Genomic DNA, 13,422 nt, shown 5'->3' with positions numbered 1-13,422 from the left:
AATGAGATAGTGTCATGACAACATTGATTTATTAATTTTAGCGACACTAGATGATAGTTAAATTCTCCTCATTCATTTGTAATATACATACTACTCCTGTTACTCCAGAATGAGTAAAACATCCTTAAATACTGAATTCATAACCAGGCTGTGCCCTGGTAATTTGAACATTTAAAATGAATACATTTTGAACATCTGCTTTTGGCTTAGTTTCTGAAGGTACCTTAAAATATGCTAAATCTAACATGCCAGAGAGGAACAAATTATCAAAAAATGGTTTTGTATATTAGCTCCTCTTCCTAGATATTTGAGAAATCATGACTAATAATCTAGATGTCAAAGAGTGACACTTAATTATTGAAATCACTAAGAAATTAAGATAAAATACAAGCAATTAATAATTTCCAAAAATGAAAATATTACATTAAATATAATCATATTTGTTAATACAATATATATTTAATCTATAGTTAAAGACTATTCAAATCAGGTTAATTTACTCATAAAATAAGGCAATTTATATGATTTGCTTATTTAGGTAATTAAACTAATCTTTTCATTTTATTTTTACAGGGAAACTATGTGTAAATAGATATGTATGTTAAATTTAAATAACAGAACTATAAGAGAGCTCAAATAACAAGTGAGAAATGAGGAACTAACTTCAATAAACTATAATTTTGTGTATATGTAAATTCTCATATATTAAATGCACTTAAGTTCTTTATTGTAGTTAATGTATTGTTTTTGTAAATTTGTACCACTAAGATAACACTAAATTATTTCTTCCTGTGACTATTAATTTGTCTTAAAATTAACTTTATTTAAAATAATTCTCTTATATTCAAATATATCTTTCCTAGAACTTCCAAATAATATTATATTTTATCATAAATACATTTCTACTTTCAGGTTTATTGGTCATAACATAAAGGTGAGAGAATTTTTACAAATAGCATTTTCATAGTACCTTCTTTCTCTATTTAATCCTTTTCTAAGTCACTGCTTTTAGAAATCTAATTGTATTAATTTATCATGATAATATCATCAGTACACATTCTTTCACCCTCAATAAATTCATTTATAAACATAAAATATATAATTTTGTTCATTGAATTCAATATGAAATTTTATTGATATAATATGTATTAATTTTGGTGTCAATACTTATTAACATTAAGAACAGAACATATGACAAATGACAAAATAATGGTATTCTACAATTATACTAGAATCTTCATGATTAGCAAAACTGGCAGTGAAAGATATATTTGAATATCTCTGATCCAATTTGGGGAACTCATGACTCCTGATTTTCAAAGTGCTTTGTGAAAAATTGTTTATATTCATGATGAAGTTGATAAATAGGTTTCAAAGCTGTCCAGTTGCAATATTTACTAAATGTCACTTGTAGAGTAACTTTTAAAATGACTTGCCCAATACCAATCCCTTTATTTCTCTTAGGTTAGGACTTTGGAACTTGTGTTTTAGTTAGCTGAATAAATATTGTCTATTCCCATTGTTTAAGGGAAAGAAAACCTTCCCTCATCAGTTAACAATAGTATTGTCATTGATAAATTTGAATCGAGAAAGAATTCAGATGCAAAATAACTTAAAAGTATACTAACACTAACCCTTGTGTTTTTTGTGTGTGCTTTCAGAGTTAAAGAAATAGCATGGCATGAACCATGGCTCAGTTCTATTACAAAAGAAATGTTAATGCCCCCTACAGAGATCGCATCCCTCTGAGGATAGTCCGAGCAGAATCCGAACTCTCACCATCAGAGAAAGCCTACTTGAATGCTGTGGAAAAGGGAGACTATGCCAGTGTCAAGAAATCCCTAGAAGAAGCTGAAATTTATTTTAAAATCAATATTAATTGCATCGATCCTCTGGGAAGGACTGCTCTTCTCATTGCAATTGAAAATGAGAACTTGGAGCTCATTGAACTACTCTTAAGCTTCAATGTCTATGTTGGAGATGCTCTGTTACATGCTATCAGAAAAGAGGTCGTTGGAGCTGTTGAGCTGTTACTGAACCACAAAAAGCCAAGCGGAGAAAAACAGGTATATGCACACATGCAGTTTTTCATTTATTTTTCCTGTGGGAAATTTCTTTATATGTTCAAATTCCCTGAAAATCTTAGAAATATAAGTATCAAAATCAAAACTATAATAATGGAAAAATACTGTTAAGTATACACTGCATATCCTACAATTGTCACCCCCCCCCTTGCACTTCTTGTCCTGGCAAATCAAATGTGATGGTGAAAACCCGAAGACAAAGCAACCTGTGTAGGCTTCTCATAAATTGCAAACAACTCAATGGAACGTACAATGTGTTATTTTAGTGGTGACTGAATGTGTATGTGTGGGTGTTTTTCCTCTGGTTTCTAACATTCTACACCACCAAACAAAATTGTTTATCTTCCTACTTAACATCCTTGCTTATTCTAAGTTTCTGCATCTTAAGGCAAAAGTGAGTTCTACCATCTAATTTTGATATTGTTCTTTAACACACTGTAGTGGGTTTTTTAAATTGAGACTTTAAAGAAAGAAACAAAAATGATTACTAGATGACAAATGAACTCTGAATGTAGGCTTATATCAAATTACTAGTGGCAAAACTGTAGGTATAGCTTATTGCTATTAAGAAGATGAACTGAAGTAGCATACCATTATACATGTAATGTCATTTTTAAAAAATTTCTATCTGCCTTTTTTTTTTACCAGTAGAGAAGCAGAGAAATCAGAGATAGGAATGAATGAGGAGTGTGTTTTTGTCTGTCTAGATCATTCCCTTTGTCACTGTCCTGTGTCTGAACAGTCTGTTTTATTGTGTTTACTTTCACACTGACACTTCACTCTCCTTCATTAAGGCTAATGTACTCATTGCAAAGACTTGCAGATACTGTGGTGGCTTCAAATCTGTCTTATATATAAAAAAAACTTATATAAAAATTTGTGTTATTACAACTCTAGCAATTTCTTCCCTGTTGGATAATACAAAAATCCCTTGTCTCTACAAATGACATATTAGAAGGTGTGACATTCTTTTGAAACAAGCTCTTCTGTGGCCACCCTCTTATCTTTGTTTTCCTGGAGGAGTTTTATCAGAGTCTTTGCCATTATTAGGATGAAAAGCTGTGGCTGTGTGTCTCTCTGTCTTCTCAGCAGCCTGTGTATCATGGTCCCTAGTCTGTCTCTTCCCTTGCTCCCTTTCCCATTAACTAAACCAAAGGCTTGTTAAACTACATTGCACAATCTTAGCCCCTCTCTGCTTGTTCCTTTGTCTAGATTTTGTTGTTTGTTTTATTGGTTGCTGCTTATGTTAGCTTATTACCATATTTGTAAAAGTTATTGATAGGAAAGTCTATTTTTCTCATCCACTCTCAAGTGTGAACAGACCTAAACTGGAGTAGACCTAGAACAGTAATATTGAAAGATGTATTTTATGTTTAACATCCCAGAGTTTCACCACTAAGGTGTTGAAATTCCTTCCACAATCATACACCTAAAGCAATTTTTTTTCTAATAGCAATGTACTATGTTGTACACCCTCTTATTTATGCCTATGTAGAAACCTGTAAGACAGATATTGAGACTGTGGTAGAGATCATTTTAGATTGAAGGAAGTCTATGGAACAAAATTACCATTGAATTTGTCATTTCGTGTGTTACTAAAGAGCATTCTTAGTTCTATTTTCTAGAGAATGTTGGCTCTTTAGATAATGACATTTGTGCTGACCGGAGTAATTTGGTGTCTGGAGAAGATATCTGCTATTATGAGAGTGTTTGTTGGAAGATGTTCAATTTCTAAGCTCAACCCTAGTCTCACAAGTAGGTCCTGGCTCCTTTGAGACACTTGATCTGGATCCTGATTAATAAAAGACAGTAAAGGTTTGCATTCTGCCAGGAGTCTGAAGTATCCCAGACCATGTGTTTCTGGAAGACTTCTCCTGTATCAGTTTGCTGGCCAAGAATTCCTTTTCTATTTGTACTTTCTAGAATTCCTCTTCACCAAAGGCTCTGAGAATAAACAATAATTGTATCTTTTTGTTTGAACTTCATAATTTTGAAAGAGCAATTTCAATCTACCTTTTAGTTCCTGGTATACTGGGCTGTACAATGAAAATGAGGTTTTAGCAATATGAAATGTTCACAGACTAGCACATAAAAGATGTCCATGGGGCTTAGATAGTTCACTAGAGCATGACAGAGTATCTGTGATTTTTATAGGTAATACCTCTTTTAAGCAAGGCCACCATCTTCTGGAATGACAGTTTCTATAAATCAATGTGTTGTAGGTAGAAATGTGTTCTTGATATAACTCTTTTATCTCATAATCTGTAATTTTTTTAGATAATTTTTGTGATTGTTGAAAACATTTTGTGTATGATTATAATTTCCAGATGTGTAGATATGCATGCTCAAAGACTCTAAAATACACTGTCATTAATTTTGTTGTGGTCATTAAAGTCAGATGTTAAAGCATGAAAAAATAGCAGCCAACTGGATAAAGTAAATGTAATGTTATAAAATAAGGTCGACAGAGAGAGTCTAATAAAAACATCATACAAATCTAATTATTAGAATACTTACTAAGACACTGAAATACAAGTATGTACTAGAAATACATCCTCCCCTTTTTTTGTTGTTTGTTTGTTTGTTTGTTTGTTTTACCATCTGGAAGAAGATGCACTTTTCAAAGGCATCCTCAAGTTGTTCCTATTAACCAAGGAACAACTTTTGGATGATTGTTCTGCCAGGCCTTGTGCTGAGTGCTAAGGACACATCATCCCTATTGTACAGAGTCTTAAGTTATAGTTAGGAAGAAGGACAGGAAACCAAAACATGGGAATGTAAATAGAGGTGGTTACAGTGGAAATGATGACAAAAATAATTCTCTAATAATTACAAGGTGAAATTGACTGGAGCAGGTAAATACCCAATGCTGTTAGATAGAGGGCATGAGAGAACAACGGAGGGCCTTGGAGGAAAAGAGAAAGAATGTTCATGGATTTATACCTTGTAAAATTAACACCATCAACTGAGATGGAGAATATTTTCTTTTTCCTTTTAATATAGACATTCATAAAACAGGGTATTGAGTTTCTAGGGGTTTTTCAAAATTTACTATAAAAAACATGAAAAGAGCAACAATTTGTTCATTTCTTTCAAATAATGTACAGCATGAAGAAACTAGTTCTCTGTACTAAGCAGAAAGGTGGAACTTTATATATTTTTACTGGGAAAAATTTACTGCTAGAATTATTGCACTGGTATTCTCTAAAACTTTTCTTTAACCTTCTTATACCTTATTTCTGTAGAGTGAAAAATCAAGAATGACTTCCTAGCCTCGTTTTTAGTCAGTTGATTGGTTACTTGACTTTTAATTATTTGCAGCAGACTTTTCTCTTAGATGTCTTCTGAGGCCGGATTCAATTTCAGTTTGATGTGCTCCAGTAAATGTTTTTTGGAGGCAGAACTTGTTTTTCCATCCTTCATTGACATCAGTGGCTCTCAATCTTTAGCATCCTCGACATCACTGGGCAGGCCTATTCATAGACAGATTGCTGCACCCCACCTGCATTCTCTAACACAGCAGGTTTGAAATGAGGTCCCAAATAAGGATTTGTATTTCTAACAAGTTCCCAGATGATGCTAATGCTACTGATCTGCAGATGACATTTTGAGCAACAGTGACTTAGGGGATATTGGAAGTTACAGAGTACTTACAACTATCTATCTAATGTTAGGTATGTTGAATTCTACTATATTAACCTGGTTTTCAGGAGATTTTAATTAAAACCCCTAAATACTATTAAGTGTTGTTTAATATATGAGTGTTTCTCAATTTTACTTTTGGGTAAAAGGCTTCGCTAAATAATATTTATTACTTCAAAGTTAAGATCCTGGAGCATTTGCACTGAAGAACATTTTATGTTAAAGCTCTACTATAAAGAATATGGGATTTGTAAGCAGGAGGCATCTTGGAGATCATTTAATCCAATAACTTTACTGCATAAAACAGAGTAAGGACAGGGGACTCACTAGTGCCTGGGATTTGATTTAACTAAAAGGACTATAAAACCTTAGCTATCACCCAGCCTTAATAGAGTCATAATGATGATGATGGTGATGATGACCTCAATAATAATGTTAGATAATGTTCATTACATTTGTCTCTTTGCCAGTGGCTATGGTAAGAATTTGACTTTTCTCACTTGATCTGATTTCCTTTCATTTATGGAGAAATGAAGTACAAAAAGGCTTGAGTAACAATTTCCAGATCACAAAGCCAGGACATATCATCACTGGAACTCCAGAGTCCCTGAAGACAGCCACCATGCTGACCTGGCTCTCGTCACTGCACCCATTAGAAGGGAAGTCATTGAAATCATCAGTTAATTATCCTAATCCAGGATATAAATTTGACAGATTTAAAAGAGTTTTTAATTCTACATATTTTGTGTCTCTATCCTGAATATTTTATAATTTGGTTGTTTAATAAATACTAATTGTGGCCCCACACACTCCTTGCCATGCAATGCACTAAGGACAAACAGTTGTCAGAAGCTGTGTCATGCTGGAAAAGAGCAAAGAGTGGAGTGATAGGAATGATCCTTCTAGCCCTCATCACCTCTTACTAATTGAAGTCTCTGAATCTTTCTTTGCTGTTAATAAAGATCATAGTTTTAATCTTACCTGCTTCTCAAAAGCTTCACATTTTTCAAAAGTGTTTTCACAAGGTAACAAGTAAATACAAACATAATAGTATTAGCAGTCTTACTGTATTATGCCGTTATATCTGTCTCCCTATTGACAAACTTATTTACTAATAACACAAAGTTGCTGAAAAGACAAAAATTAAACATGACAATATACTCTCTAGAGTACAGGTCTCCTATGTTCAGTGAAAAATATAATTATTGTAAACAAAAACCAAATTCAGGGAAAGCAATGAAGAATTTGAGCTAGTGTACTTTTTTCCTTTCATTATAGTGTATACAGGAACCTTCTTTTGTGTAGTTTTGGCATATTTCCTAATACAATCTCGTCACTTTAGAAACATTGTATATTAGGAATTCAGAAAAAACAGCATATTAAATAGAAGATTGGCATTATCTTGTTAATGAAAATATACATTCAATCAAAATTAGGTGCTGCTAAATAGAAGTACAGAGCAGCATTTAACTGACATAGATCTAATCAATATATTCTGGTTATTAGGTATAGAAATATATATTTTACACAAATGTAATTTTTTTTCAAATTGACTTCATTTACTTTGAGCTTCAAGAATTAGATATTCTGAAAAAGTTCAGTCTTAACTCTTTCATCACTGGGTTTTCTTCATTAGACTTTGGTAGAAGTAATTTGCCCTCTACAGTCCCATGAAATTTATATAGTGATTATTAACTCACATGTAAAACAAGTCATCCTGTAAGTACTGGTTCTTACAATCCTAGAGTCCTCTACAGAATGAAAACATTTCAACTTTCCTTTAAGATTAACCTAATTGACGTTTCTCTTTTTCATTTGTTTTTATTATATTTCTGTCTTAGGTCAAATCTTGAATGTGGACAGTAAATAAGCCTAAATATCACTGTAGTTGTAAGTCAGGTACTGTCAAAATTCAGACAGGATAAAAAAAGTGAGAGAATGAGAGAAAAAAAGAATTATAGTAAAGCAGTGAAGGGATTCACCTTTACCCCCAAAATGCTTATCCCATTTTGAGACACAGCTAGATACAACACTTTCTTTATATTCTGATGTAAGTTATCAGTGGAAAAGTTGTTTACAACATTTTCTTAATCTACTATTAACAATGAAACAGTTGAAAATTGTCTCCAAATTTGATCTCTAGAATGTAGTCAACATAAACAAATGCTTCAAAAGACTAAAAATAATGAATTGTGTCTTATTATTCCACAGCAGGAAGTTTAAAAGCTGCTACAATATAGAGCATAGATTGTGTGTAGTCAGCTGGCAAATGACAATCATGAGAGATCTGAATAATTCTGTCCCTAATGAAAGAATTTTTTGAAGATGTACTGTGCCATGCTATTAATATGATAAAGTGGTTTAAGCTAACTGATTATTCTGACTCATGAAATAATACACCATTTAGCCTCCTCAGTCACGTTGAACACAAGCAAATTATACATAATCCCTCTTAAACATGTTCTCTTCCTCTTTCTTCTCAACATAACACACTTACTATGAAGTTAAAAACCAATGTGTGCCACCCGCAAGAGTGAAAAGATTTCAGCCCCTTCTGAAAAATCAGATAAACAATAAAACAAAACAGAAACATCTCCCAGCAATAAAACAGATCTCCAGGTGTTTAGGCTTTTCTGAGTTGTGCAGGTCCCTTGGGAGACAGGGAGTGAGAAATAGTGAAGAGAATTTAGAGAGAGGAAGATTTAGACATGAGTCTTCTCATAATCATAGGAAAATCATCAAGTAATTTGAACCTTGAACTTCTCATAAATAAGAAGGGAGCTACAGTTCCAGTCCACTGTGTGGTTATGAAGACTTAACAGTTAACATATATTGTGTTAGCATTGAAATAGCCCAGAAAAAATGTAAATCCCTCCAACTGGATGCCATTTGAAAGCGATTATCTTTTTACAACCAAAGCACTTTTTATACATTATATTTAATTTGACTAAAAATGTGTATGTCCATTGAAAAGGCTAAAAATTCTTCAAAGCAAAAGCACCGTGAAGGGTGCATGCTGGTATGCAAAGCAAGTTGGTATTAAAACAGGAAAGAATAAAATTAATCTTTCAAATATGGGCTTTGGTGAAAAGCTTTTGGGGGTTCATTTTTATTGGCTCTCTCCAAACCATTAAAAAATGTTGTGAATAAATCTACAAACAATAACATATGTTTCAGTGAGCAATCTATTAATTGAACTTCTTCATTAATTATGATACTTTGAAAAAATTGGTCATTTAGGTATAATAGTGAGTCATTTAATAATTGTAATTAAATGACTACATATGGTGTTAATATAATTGGGACTTATAAAACTACATGTGATGATTGGAATGCCTTGTAACTGCTTTAAGCAGGTCTTTTCCTTTCAACCTGCTGAATTCATTTGTACTCTGATTAAAGAAAAAAATATGAGTGGATTTTTATTGCTTTAATATCAGAAACACAGGCAAAGACGGATTAAGTTAGTGTAGAATTCTAAATATTCTTTTCAAGAAGCAGATTTTAAAAAGAATGTTCTTATTTTCATTATAACAAATTATGCTTTGTAAGTGTGTTTTTCTGGACCAATTAATTTCTAGATATGTCAGTGTTCCAAGTCACAGTTGTTTGAATCATTTAATAGAAACACTTGACAATAATTCCAAACTGTGAGCTTTGAACATCTGAGACCTGTTACAGAGTATGGCCCACTGAGACAATTCTGAAACCCACCCAGAAAGAGTGAGTACTTTTTGGAGAGTCAAGTAAATTGATGGTTTCAGATTTGTCAATTGGATGCATAATCTCTTTAAATAAGGTGGTGATGGTGGTCCCATTCTCAACCCTTCTCAAGCAGAACCGAAGTCAACATGTGTGCTTGATCTCTGGAATTTATAAGGGAAAGACTACAGTTTGGTTGAAAGATTTAAGCTTTATCATTAAGCAACACTAGTATTACTATCTATAAATATGACTTTTTGATCTAATAATATCATGATGAACAAAATGTAAATTAGAAATAGCTGGGTATTTATTGATATGGATATGGATATTCTGTGTATTTCTTTACTCTCCAAAATATTAGTGAATCTTCATTTGGTAGTTTATGGACTAATTTTCTCAAAAAACAATACATCATTTCAAAAATTAAATAAATATAGGTAATTTGTACATACATATTACATTTTATCACAGTGTCATAGCTTAAGGGATAATAAAATTATTAACAGTCCTTAAACATCACAGTGTATTAAGCATTCTTCTGAGACCATTATACATGTTACCTCATTTATATCTCATAACCACCTTTGTTATAAGTCCTTTCCTTGTTGTCATTTTAGAAAGAGAAGCTAACGTCTAAAATCACCATCAGTAGCTAAGTAGAGTTATACATCCCCCAGTATCTGCAAGGGATGTGTTCCAGGATCCTTTTACATACCAAAATCTGTGGATGCTTAAGTAAGTCCTGTGTAGATAATGGGACAATATTTGCATATAACCTATGCACATCCTCCTATATGCATTGAGTCATCTCTGGAGTTAAAATATATGCCGCAGTTTCCATTGGAAATGTTTCCCAATGGCCACATATATGTCAAAGGCTTGGTGTTTAGTCTGCAGCATTACTGCAGGTAGTAGAATCTCTAGAAGGTGGGTCCAAGTGGTAGGTCTTCCAGTCATGGGGAGGGGGGTGTTCCTCTTCCTCCTTTCTGTTCCCTGTCATGAGATGAACAACTAGCTCCAACATGCACATCCATCATGATGTGCTGCCTTACCACAGGTCCCAAACAAGCAGGCTGAAGAATTGTGGAGCAAAAGTTCCAAAACAGAACCAAAATAAACCTATTCTCTGTAAAAGTTGATTTTCTTTCTTAAAAGAGAGAGAGAGAGAGAGAGAGAGAGAGAGAGAGAGAGAGAGAGAGAGAGAGAGAATTTTTTAATATTTATTTTTCAGTGGACACAACATCTTTATTTTTTATTTGGTGCTGAGGATTGAATCCAGCACCCTGAGCATGCCAGGCGAGCACGTTACGGCTTGAGCCAAATCCCCAGCTCATATATAAGTTGATTTTCTTAGGTATTTGTTTCACTGATAATTATTAAGTAAGTAGTGGGCATATTATATTGTTTGGGAAATAGCAAGAAAAAAATTGTACACATTCAGTACAGAGGCAATTTGTTTTCAAATGTGTTCAGCCTATGCTGGTTGGATCACTGGATACTGAGGGACGACTAAAAGTGCCATTCTGCCCTCCAGCTCCAGTGTAGACACCACTGAGTTGCAGAGTTCATTCTTCCCCACTCTCAAAGCAGCCGTATAGTCTTCATTGAACTTGTCCAAGCAGTTGTTACTAGCTAACGGGCTTAGATAACTTAGAAAAAAATTCATAGGAACTGTCTGGTGTGTATTTTCACATTTACTTAACTGATTCCTTTCTCTTATATTGAACTGATATAAATAAGGGAATCTAGGCTTCCATTGATGGGATCACTTGCCCAAGTGAGATTTAAGTTTCACTGTTTTCTTTGCTTTTACTCTTCCTTTGCCAGATTGCCTGGTTACTTTATCCAGCAATCTCAGCCCTTCAGAACTTGCTCTGGTCTAGGAATAAAGTTTTATTCTTGAGCAGCATAGGTCTGTCCATGCCCTTGACAGCAGAGGTGTTCTAAAATTCCTTCAGCCAGAACCTCCTGACCAACCTTAAGTGCATTCAATTATTGGTTTAATAAAACTGGATATCCATTTTCCTCCATTCTCCCTAGATTGTTGTAGGAAGAGATTGGCAGTAATAAGGGAGACACTGCTGGCATATTGAGAAATTGCTGGGAAGAGGGAGGTGAGAACAGCACATTAACAAGAGTGTGGGAGATTAATGTCAAGCAATGCACATGTCAGCGTGCTCCAGTGGCAGGGCTGACTTGGCACAGCCAGGAACTCTGGCAGGAGCTCATTTCTGAACTGAAACCTCATGGCTGACAATGCAGAGACAGATCCTGCTGGCCATGCTGGAGGAAGATATTTGCAGACAACACAAAGCTTTTTCTACATTTACATATGAGATACATTATGAAACATTAATGGAGTTCGATGGTCCTCTTCTTTGCTATCATCATATTCTATGCAACTTTTCATGCCTCTTGTATCACTTTCTGTGTTTTGCCGCTCTGTGTATCTATACTGGCATGGACTCAATTTATAGTAAAACATTAGTAACATGTTTTCTCTTTCTAAACGCCCTTAAAATAAAACTTCAATAATGGATTTTCTTCCTCCAATAAAATTTATTTGTTGGACTGGTCCTTCCAAGCCTACCTACTCTTTGGTAATAGACATACTTGTCTCAATTCAAAGTTTCCTCTTTTTCTCTTGATATATTAACACTCTCTCTCTCTCTCTCTCTCTCTCTCTCTCTCTCTCTCTCTCTCTCTCTCTCTCTCTGTATGTAGTTTACAAAGTGGAAAGAATGGACTAAGGGGATGGGCAAAGGAGCATAGTGAGAGTCGGACATGGAGCTCCATCTGCTGTTGGAGCCTTCAGAAGGCAGTTGTCTGTCAAAGCCCTTGTGGCTGATGGGAAGTCTTGGAGCAGGCAGTGATTTCTCACCACCCTGGGGGAACGGAAGTGACTCCTAGTCCAACTTCATTTGTCAACCAAGAAATCCTCCTCACAGCAGGCACTCACTCCTCTCTCCTTTGGAAAATATTCCTGGCATGGATGAGAGACATTTAAATGAGAAATCCAAAAGTTGTGAACTCAGGAATCTCTCCTCCACTACATTGGGTACCTGTAAAAGTTTCAACTTTAACATTCTATTACCTATATATCAAGCAGCTTTTCCCTCTTCCTTAAATGTTGATTTTCTTTCCTTCTACTTATACAGGATGGAATTCTGATATGTAGCATGGGTTTAATAAACATTGACTAAATTTAATAAAACAGACTAGAGATGAGAACACACTAGTACTTGCTGATGTCTAGTATTAAAATGTTTACATCTTACGTTGTAAAAGGAATTTTTCCAGTCAACACTTACTCTTTCCTGGTTTGGGTGAGTGTTAGGGGTTTGGATCTTATGTGTCTTCTTAAGGCTGATAGGTTAAAAGCTTGGTCCTAAGATGAGGGCACTACTGGGACTGGAAGCTTCTTTAAGAGGTGGGGCCTGATTGAAGGGAGTTAGTCAATAAGGATGTACTCTTAAAGGAATTTAGGATCCTGGTTTCTTCCTCTCTCTCTCTCTCTCTCTCTCTCTCTCTCTCTCTCTCTCTCTCTCTTCCTTTGCTTCTTGGCTGCCATGAGATGAGCAGCTTTGCTCCACCTTGTGCCCCCACTGGATGTACTGTGTCAGCACAGGTCCAAAGTGATAAGGTTAAAACTAAAATCTTAAAAACATGAGCCAAAGTAAGACTTTCCTCTTTTTAAGTTGATTTTCTCAAGTATTCTGTGTGTCACAGTTACAGGAGGCAAGACAGGGATGGTCTGAGATCCCAAAGACAGTGAGCAATGTTTCAATGGGGGAGTTACATATTTCTTCATTCTTTTATCTCTAAAATTATTTTGGCTGCCCACCATGAATATATGAGTCAGTCTTCAATCACTGTGACAAATTGCCTGTGATAAAAAAAATTATGAGGAAGAAAAGTTTATATTGTCTCACAGTTTCAGAAGTTTTGGGCAATGTTCAGTGGATTCCAATGCTTTAGGGACTGTGGCTAG

General features: G+C 34.5%; 1 protein-coding gene across 7 annotated transcripts in view; it reads left to right on the top strand.

Moving 5' to 3' along the window:
* Trpc4 (transient receptor potential cation channel subfamily C member 4) overlaps positions 1 to 13,422 on the top strand; it is a 201,760-nt gene that overhangs the window by 65,687 nt on the left and 122,651 nt on the right. For all 7 annotated transcript variants that reach the window (XM_058582545.1, XM_046454333.2, XM_046454332.2 and 4 more), the window contains exon 2: positions 1,662 to 2,066. In XM_058582545.1, the coding sequence (XP_058438528.1) occupies positions 1,689 to 2,066 (378 nt within the window). In that variant the 5' untranslated portion in view covers positions 1,662 to 1,688. The remainder of the gene's footprint in view (positions 1 to 1,661; positions 2,067 to 13,422) is intronic.

This window comes from Marmota monax, unplaced genomic scaffold (genome assembly GCF_021218885.2).
Source record: "Marmota monax isolate L192 unplaced genomic scaffold, Marmota_monax_Labrador192_F-V1.1 WCK01_AAM20220418_F8-fsc00011, whole genome shotgun sequence".
Classification (NCBI taxonomy): domain Eukaryota; kingdom Metazoa; phylum Chordata; class Mammalia; order Rodentia; family Sciuridae; genus Marmota; species Marmota monax.
The sequence above is the reverse complement of the archived record's forward strand: the minus strand, read 5'-3'. Positions and strand labels throughout refer to the sequence as shown.